Source organism: Ictidomys tridecemlineatus, chromosome 5 (genome assembly GCF_052094955.1).
Source record: "Ictidomys tridecemlineatus isolate mIctTri1 chromosome 5, mIctTri1.hap1, whole genome shotgun sequence".
Classification (NCBI taxonomy): Eukaryota; Metazoa; Chordata; class Mammalia; order Rodentia; family Sciuridae; genus Ictidomys; species Ictidomys tridecemlineatus.
In genome coordinates, this window is record NC_135481.1 from 133,444,034 (window position 1) to 133,453,990 (window position 9,957).

The 9,957-nt window shown below is 36.2% G+C and overlaps 1 protein-coding gene across 1 annotated transcript in view; it reads right to left on the bottom strand.

The window, feature by feature from the left end:
• The window catches only part of Adamtsl3 (ADAMTS like 3), a 320,152-nt gene that overhangs the window by 201,098 nt on the left and 109,097 nt on the right, over positions 1 to 9,957 (bottom strand). The window contains exon 6 of the mRNA XM_005320199.5: positions 4,762 to 4,998. Within this exon, the coding sequence (XP_005320256.1) occupies positions 4,762 to 4,998 (237 nt within the window). The remainder of the gene's footprint in view (positions 1 to 4,761; positions 4,999 to 9,957) is intronic.

Genomic DNA, 9,957 nt, shown 5'->3' on the forward strand with positions numbered 1-9,957 from the left:
ACAATAAATCAAATTTTTAAAAATCACTTGAAAGTATAACCAACAAGCTAGATTGAACTGAAAACAGACCTCAGGCTTCAAGGACAGGGTATTTGAACTGGAACACTCAACACACACTAAAGAAAAATAAAGATAAGACCATGATCAAAATATACAAGAACTCTGAGACAACATTAAGAGACAAAACTATCCTGATGACTTATTGAGTTATCAGTATAGACAAGGGCATAGAATACAGGCCAATGGCATTTAGAACATTTTAATTAAGATGAGATCAGAAAAAAATTGAACCTTAGGAATGCAGTGGATATTGACATATAGAAGCCCAAATAGACAAGATCAAAAAAATAACCTCTTCAAGTCACATCACAATCAAAATGTCTAACAAAGAAAACAAGGACAGAGTATTAAAAAAAACTGCATGAGAAAATATCAGATCACTTTTCGAGGTAGACCAACAGTATTCATTTCAGACTTCTTAACTCAACCTCTAAAAGCCAGGAGAGTTTGGAATGAGGTAATACAAGCTCTGAGAGAAAAAAAAATTGCCAGCCAAGGTTGCTATATTCAGCAAGTTTATCATTCTGAATTGAAAGGGAAATTTAAAAATTTCCACAACAAGGATGAAATGAAAGAATTTGTGACCACTAAACCAGCACTAAAGAAAATACTTAAGGAAATGCTGCAAAAAGAATTTAAAAAGAAGCCTCAGAACTCTCAAATGGATGAAGCTATCTGGAACAATTAAGCAACTGAAAATTAAGGACAAGTTAAATCCATGAAACAAGCCAAAATGACCAGATAATAAACATCTTTCCATAATAACTCTGAATGCAAATGGTCTCTACTTTCCCATTAAGACACTGGCAGAGTGAATTAGCAAACAAGACCCAACAATATGTTGTTTTCAAGAAATTCATCTTATAGGCAAACAAATCCATAGACTGAAGATTGGTTCAATGTACATAAATGAATAAATATATTTCATCACAAAAACAGAATCAAGGACAAAAATCACATGAGCATCTCAATAGGTGCAGAAAAAGTCCCTGACAAAATTCAGCACCCATTCAGTTAAAAACAGTTAAGATACTAGAAATAGAAGAAATTCACCTCAACATTTTAAAGGCTATGTATGACAAAACTAAAGCCAACATCATACTATACAGAAAAAACTGAGAGTATTTCCTCCAAAATCAGGAAACAATGCAAAGATGTCCACCCACACCCCTCCTACTCAATACAGTTCCTGAAACTCTAGCCACAGCAATCAAGCAAGAAAAAAAATTAAAGGAATATAAAAAAGAAAAGAAGTTGTCAAACTATCTCTGCTGATGATATAATTCTAGAGGACCTCAAAACTTCACCACAAGACTTTTAACCCTGATAAACAAATTCAACAAAGTAGCAGGTTACAAGATGAACACACAAAAAAATCAATAGCTTTCTTATATTCTAATAATGAACCTGAAGAAAACTATTCCATTCACAACCATCTAAAAAAAACACTTGGGAATAAATCTAACCAGAAAGGTGAAAGATTTCTCCAATGAAAATTATAAAACACTGATGAAAGAAATAGAGGAAGTCCTTAGAAAATGGAAAGACTGTACAGGTATAATTAATATCATAGGTAGGTAAAATTAATATCATAAATGGCCATTTTACCAAAAGCCATCCACAGATTCAATGCAGTCCCAATCAAATTTCCAATGGCATTCTTCACAGAACTAAAAAAGTGTCTTAAATTTTATATGGAAGAATAAAAGACCCAGAATAGTCAAAGCAATCCTGAGCAGCAAGAGCAATGCTAGAGGCATCACAATACCTGAAACTACAGAGCTATATAATGCAAACAGCATATATTGGCATAAAAATATGTATGAAGGGGCTGGGGATATGGCTCAAGCAGTAGCACGCTCACCTGGCATGCATGCGGCCCGGGTTCAAGCCTCAGCACCACATACAAACAAAGATGTTGTGTCCACCGAAAAAATGAAAAATAAATATTGAAATTCTCTCTCCTTTCTCTCTCTCTCTGTTTAAAAAAATATGTATGAAGACCAATAGAAAAGACTAGAATACACAGAAACAAATCCACATAAATACAGTCATCTAGGGAATGAAGTTGATCAAATTATGATACGTGCATGCATAAATATATTACACTTAATTCCAATGTTATATATAACTAAATGCACCAGTTAAAAATAAATAACCAGGCTCAGGAAGCTAAGGCAAGAGGATCAGGAGTTCAAAACCAGCCTCAACAACTTAGCAAGGCCCTAAGCAACTCAGTGAGACTCTGTCACTAAATAAAAATACACAAAGGGCTAAGGATGTGGCTCAGTGGTTAAGAGTGCCTGGGTTCAATTCCCTGTACTACTACTACTACTACTACTACTACTACTACTACTACTAATAATAATAAATAGAAGGAAGACCAAAAAGGTAAAGGAAGGGAATTGGGGAAGGAGAAGAAAAGAAATGAAGCAAACTATGTGATATTTACTTATAAATGTGTCAAAATAAATCCCCACTATTACATATAATTATAATGCATTAATTAAAAAAATAAAAAATACAGAATGTGAAAAAAGAGAGAACAAGAAGAGGTGCAATCAATCATCTATGTTTCTCCCTTAGAAAACTAGAAAAGCAAAGCAAATTAAAACCAAAGCAAGCAGAAGAAAGTAATTACAAAAAAATAGAGCAAAATTCAGTCAATGTGAAAATGGTAACTCATCAGAGAAAATTCACAAAACCAAAAGTGGTTTTTTAAAAGTTTTATACAATTAATATTTTATTAGCCTCTAACTAGGCTAAGAAAAGAGAGGAAATAAAATACTATTATCAGAAATTAAAGCAGAAACATTATTACAGATCAGAACCATAAACATTAAAGAAAGAATAAAAGAATATTATGAGCTTATACCCATAAGCTCATAACCCAGGTGTTGGACTCACATCTTGAAAAACACAATCTGCCCACAATAACACAAGAAAAAATAGACAAAGTAGGTCCATGTCAAAATAACTTAACCAATAAGTACCTTCAAAAACAGAAAATACTGAACCCAAGTGGGTTTACCACTATATTCAACCAAATTCTTTAGGAAGAAATTTTACCAATTCTTTTTTTCTCTTTTTTTATTTTTTAGATGTAGATGGACACAACACAATGCCTTTTTTTTTTATGTGGTGCTGAGGATTGAACCTGGGTCCCGCCCAAGTGAGGCGAGCGCTCTACCGCTAAGCTACAATCCCAGCCCTATACCAATTCTTTACAATCTAAATCAGAAGACAGAAGCAGAGGGAATACTTCCTAATTCTCCTATGAACACATATATAAAGGTCTTCAATAAAACATTAGTAAATCAAACCCAACAATGTATAGAAAGAATTATGCACTACAACCTAATGGAATTTATCCCAGGTATGAAATGTTGGTTCAGTATTTAAAAATCAATTAATATAATTCATCACATCAATAAGCTAAAATAAAAAATAGCAGATGACCATATCAAGAGACTCAGAAAAAGGATTTGACAAAATCTATCACTAGAGTATTCATAATTAAAACTCTCAGCAAACTAGGAATAAAGGAGAATTTCCTTAACTTGACAATGAATGTTAATAAAAAAAAAAAACCCTTAGAATTAACATCATTCTTAATGGTGAGAAAGAAACTAGATACATTCCCCTTGAGATCAGGTACAAGGCAAAGATGCCCCTCTCATTACTACTTTTCAATGTGATCCTGGAAGTCCTAAGCTAATGCAACAAAACAAGAGTTCAAAGCTCCTCTAAAGTCTGAAAGTCTGGAGTACCTGACACTTGATGGGTGGTGGGGTTGCTCCCTTGCTGTTATCGTTGCTGCTTTTGTTATGAGAATAACTGAACATATGGAAAGCTAGATGTTCGTTATTTTTTTAAACAATTTTTAGAGTTTCAGAAGAAGTTTCTATCATTTTCCTGTGACCCCCTACACTGTCTCTGCAGCCAACCGCAGCATCCTCAAATCTCACACTCATTATAAGGGTTTATGTCTCAGTCACAGTCACATGTAACAGAGTTCTGCAAAGTCCATCTGAGAAACCTGCTGGAATGCATTCCTCCTAGGATTTCAGTGAATCCCTGCTCCCAAATACCCAAAACAATGGATTGATTTTAATAAGAAAGACCACCAGTGTTATCCTTCTCAAAGTGTGGTCCTCCACCAGCCACATCAGCTTCTCCTGAGAACTTGTTAGAAGTGCAAGTTCTTGGGCCCCAGTCCAGACCACTGAGTTAGAAATTCTGGAGATGGGCCCAGTACTCTGTCAACACAAGCCCTCCAGGGGATTCTGATGCCTATTCCCACTGGAGAATCAATGATCAAGAGGAATCACAAGTCATATACTGCAATCATTCGGTTCTCCGTGGGTAAAGTTTACAGTATTTTAAATGAGTAAAACATGATTTAAAGGCTCTTGGCATTCTCTAAAATATTTTTACTTTGGGCTGAGGTGGTGGCTCAGTGGTAGAGTGCTTGCCTAACATGTGTGAGGCACTGGGTTCGATTCTCAGCATCATAGATAAATAATTAAGAAATAAAGATCCACTGACAGCTAAAAAATATTTTTAAAAATATTGCCTTTAAAAAATAATTAATAATAAAAGCCAATATTTTTCCTGCATGAGCAAAAAGTACAGAAGAAATATCGAGTGGTGTCTTGACACATACCCTAATCAGGTACATGGGAGGCAGGTGTGGCTTACCTGACAGATGCCACTGATACACATATCCAGGGAGTCAGCATTGCAACGAGTTCCATCCAGTACTTTGGGTGCCAGCTCCACTACCAGGTTCTGTCCCCGTGCATGACACTTGAGTGCACACGGCGAAGCAGGATCATTATATAGTGGAAGCCATTCATAAAAACGCCCCTGATACTGGACATCATTGTAGGCTGAGCACTGTTGGGCTCTAAAGTCTTCTGCATCTGGGGGACAGTCCTGGAGGCAGAGAAAAAGGAACATCACCCTCTGACACATCACCCAAGGACAGGGGCCACAGAGGGCTGAACAAGGCCACCAGAATGTCATAAGACCAGACTCCACTTGCATCTTTACTTGGAAATAACACCTCATTCCTTCATTATTTCCTCCTTTTTAAAAATTAGAAAATGAATCTATAGCTATGAAATTCCACTTGGGATCTTGCAATAATAATCCATCATCTCATTCATTCTGATGACTTTTCCACTCGGGTATTTTTGTTTATCAGATAATTAAAGTGTGCCATTTGAGGTATCAAATCTTGCCCTCGTTTAACAATCTTGGATATAAATTTCCAAGTGCAATACATGATCCTTCTTTTTTGAAACAAGGGAAACTAAAGGCCCTTGATATTTCTAAGTGATTCCAGGTCTTCAGAAAAACACAAATTATTATTCATGTTTTCTGAAGTAATTTCAATGGGAAGGATTATTTGCTCCTAATTTAATCCCAAACTACAGGGCTTTGTTAAACTTGTTATCTTTGTTGTTGTTTAATTCATGTGCCTTTTCTCCCTTGTCAGGCCCCCACCCTTTGCTCTTCACTGATACCAAACACCTGCTTCCACTGGCTATAGGATGGGCAGCAGATAATGTCACTTGTTCAAATTCTGTCTAAATGAAAACAAGTAAATTGTAGCAAACACTCTAAGGCACTTTCATAATGATAGTTTATAAAAAGCTCTTGGACAAGTATTGATGATTCTGGAGTCTTTTTACTAAATTACTAACTCTCTCCTCTAGGCATTTCCAGAACAAGGTGCTGGATGATAAAAGTGTTGACTTTCCTCATTGAATTTTGGTACACCAAAATTCCTAATTAAAGAAAAAAGAAAACAGATACAGAAAAAGGCAATATATTATTTGGTCTTTTATCATTAAAATAATTAGTATTCTTTGTAAACACTTGGGGAAATAGTTCCAATTAAAAATAAGTAACTTATATGTGTATTAAGAATTGTAATGCCAAAAAAAGAGTACATGTATAATGGCATAATTTAGTGTAAATATAATTTATATACAGAGTCACGAAAAATTGTGCTGAGTATAGGTAGTAATGAGTGTAATGTATTCCACTATTGTCATGTATTTAAAAAATAAATAAAAAAATAAGTAACAAAGATTCTTGTATCTAAATCTTTATATAAATCTTGGTTATCTCCCAAAGACTAGTTTCGAAGTCAAAGAATATGCTAGTTTTGTGGACTATTCAAAATACTGCCAAATTGCCCTCTATAAAGGTATTATTGCCAGGTTATATAAGTTTCTTTTTCTCAATACTTCTTCCAAGTTTGTATGTTAATAATTTTTTAATATTCTTCTAATCAAAAGTATAAAACAGAATTTCATTGCTTTCCTCTATATTCTCTTTTTATTATTTAGGTTTAATGTCTTCATGTTTGTTTGCTTTTTGTACCAACCCTTCAAAAATTTCCTATTTTATATCCTTGATTCATTTATCTACTGAAAAGTATGTTGTTTATTATTTTAGCAGATAAAACTATTAACCTTCATAGTGAGGTTATCAAGTTTTGTCATTTGTGTTGGAAATATTTTTTCCCATTTAATTTTGCTTTTGGTTCTTAGTTTATTCTGATGGATAGTATGAGTCAGAAATCTAGCTCTATTTTTTTTCTCACTAATAGATACTAATAAATTTTCAGCCAGGATTTTAAATCATAATTTCTCCCCTTTCTACTACTTGACCTTTGTGATTTACCTGTATATGCTTTCAGATTTTGTGTTATTAACTGCCTTGAATCTTGTTTGGAGAGTAAGTAGGGAATATACAAAAAACAAGGGACAAACTATCTCCTGGAATTACTTGGGCTGTTTTGCTGAGAACCCCTCCAAAATACCATTTTGTATCCACATTTTTGTCGTCTTAGGCAGATTGAATTCTGAACTTAGGTCACACCTATGGAAGCAAGTCAAACTGAAGAACACTAGAACCAGATGACTTTTCTCTCTTAAAATGAGGAGTTTGTCCTCCATCTGGCCATAGACAAGATCAATGATAAAATGACATCACTTCCTTTTCCTCCAGCCACAGCCAGTTTTCTCTGTATCTGATTCTTTGAAACCAAAGAAATGTGTAAGAGAGCAGCAGGGTGCAGGCAACTCCCCTGCAGGAGGCCCCTGACATTGCCAGCACTCTCCAGACACAAATGTGCTGGCTGCCTCACTCTGGCCTTCGTTAACCTCCATAACCCAATGAAGTTTCAAAAAATTAATGAAAGTTAGTTAACAGAAGACAGCTTAGAATGGCAGCTAAGCTTAGTCCTTGCCCAAACTGTAGCCAGGTGTGTGTCCTCCCTGACCATAGCTGACCACCCAGGAGCAAGTATCTGGCCCATGCCAGGTTAATTTTTCCCAGGCATTTGGAATTGCAACGAAAAGAACCAGAGCTGAGAAGTCATACATGAGTCCAGGCTGGGCAGGCCATTTCTTTAATGAAATGAATATTGAAGCAAACCAAGGTAGTTCCCACAGCAAGGAAGAATGAAATAGATAAGAAAAAAGATGATAAACCATGCATTTCAATAAAAGGGGCAAGTAACCTGTGTTCCTTTCTGATTCCTGGCTCCAGGTCTTCAAGGTCTACTTATACTTAAATTCCATTCTATAACCACAAATCTATTCAGTGAATCCCATTTTTCTAGAGCTCATTTTAGTAGGCTTCTCTGTTCCTTGTGTCAGAGTGGGGTAGGTTGGTAGATAGAGTAAGAGGATGGGAGAGGGAGAATAGGGCTCACTCTTCTTTGGTTATGAAAATCAATTTACCTCAGGAGATGTAAAAACCTCCTTCACCACAAGATACTGCCTTCTAAAATTAAAGAAACTGGGTGTGACCACACTAAGGGACTTTCTAACTTTGGTGCATATGCAAATCACTGTCACTGTCATTTTGGTAATCCTAGGCTCACTGTAATATAATTTATAATGCAGTTTTGACACCCCCTCCAAAGCCCCATAGATCCCACTTGGGTACTGATATGAATTTTTCCAACATGGTGAAATGAGCTCAGGTGCACTAAGCCTTGGTGGGAAACCACAGTAACCATCCCAAACATAATACATGAGAAAGGAAGCTTCCAAGCCCAAATGTAAAAACCTGCCATGTGGAAACCTCCAGGCTGTGTCCTCTCTTAGGACAGCCAGCTCCATGGTCTCTGAGCCTTACTTCCACTTCACTAAATAGAACTCTAATGCTTATTCTGTGTCACCAGATGAAATCTTTCTTTTGAGAAGATAAGAACTGAGGAAACTATTGCCTTGTAACATTAGAAAATGATGATTGCTGGTGAAGACAGGTTTAAATCTAGATAATGCTTCCTAGTCTGCCAGAGGTTATTAGGGGCATTCTTTTTTTCTCCAAACTATTTAAGCTAGGCAGGTCCGCACTATTTGATAATTGGAGGAAATCATGACCTACAAAGTGTTTAGCCCCTAGCAAAAAAAAAAAAATACAACTGGATATGGCAGAGTTAATAATTTGATATTCAAATTAGCAAGCACTCCATTATATGATGTGGCTTTTGATTAAAGGCAGGAGCCATTACATTAAATGCTTACATTAAATGCTTTCATTTACGTCATCAGCACTTAAGCTCACCTAGTGCAGCTCAGTTGGGCCAGGCAGCAGCTCAAGACAATCTAGGGGCTCTTGTGTTTTATATGGAGACTCAAATGCCCAACATTCTTCTCCTTTCCCTTCCCTGAGAAGTATTTTCTTAATCAGAGTTAAGTTCAAGGAAGCATTATTTATTAAATATACTTTATGAGCTTCACCCTAGATCATATGCTATAGGGAACAGAATATAGTCCAACTTTCTCATTTCATGAGCTTGTTCTCTGATCACATCTCCATGCATGAAACACATGGAAATGGTGTGCAATTACTGGCATTTGCAGATTTGCAGTACGAATGAAATAGAGGAAATAAAATTGTTATCCAAGAGTTAAATTATAAAATGAATTAAGAATTGATAAGGAAAGAACAGACCTGAGATCAGCAAGACCCGACTCTAATCTGATAGACGGAATTAGTATATCTATAAAAGAATTGTGTCTCAGAGGGAGTAGCCAGTCTGAGAAACACAGAAAAGTAAGAGGAGTCTCAGAGAAGGAGGAGGAAGAAGAAAAGGGGGGAAAGGAAGGGAGGCCAAGGGGTAGAGGAAGGAAGAATGAAAAGAAGAAAGAAGCTGATGACCACTAGCACTCATTCACAGACCATCCTGAAAACAGGGGTCTCCTTACCCTCTTACAACTACAGGAATGTGGACAACTTAAAGAGAGAAGCCAAGGCAGGAAGATTACCTAATAAACTGGGTATTTTTATGCAAGAGAGACAGACCATTACCTAAGAAACTATTTATATAATGGGAATGTATTGAGCTGTAATTTGGACATTGGTTAATGTTTCATCCAGTTAACGAGTGAGTAGGGATCAAAGAAAAATACAGTTTTTGTTGTATGAAAATTTTAAAAGTTAAATTTTGTGATATTTTTGTATAACAAATGACAAAAATTTCTAATATAAAAACAAACTACCAAGTGGTCACCATAAGCTAGAGTTGGTAAGGAAGATGTTGTGGTAAAGTGAAGTCTGAGATGAGATTTACTGGATGGTGAGTTGTAAATAGGCCAAGGTATAGGAAACAATATGAGCAAAAGAGAACTAGGAGGAATAAATTTAGTATACACTAGCAAAAGTACACAGTCTTGTCCACAAGGGTGGCAATTGTGAGATGCATAAGAGATACACCTAGTCAACTTCTGAACGCCCCTGTATGCAAGGGAGGGGATCAGAGAACACCAAGATGCAGGCAGGGGAGTGACACAGAATAGGTGCCATTTGAGGAGACCAGTGTAATTGCAGGATGGCCTGGAAGGCTGGAGACAGGAGAAGTGGCTC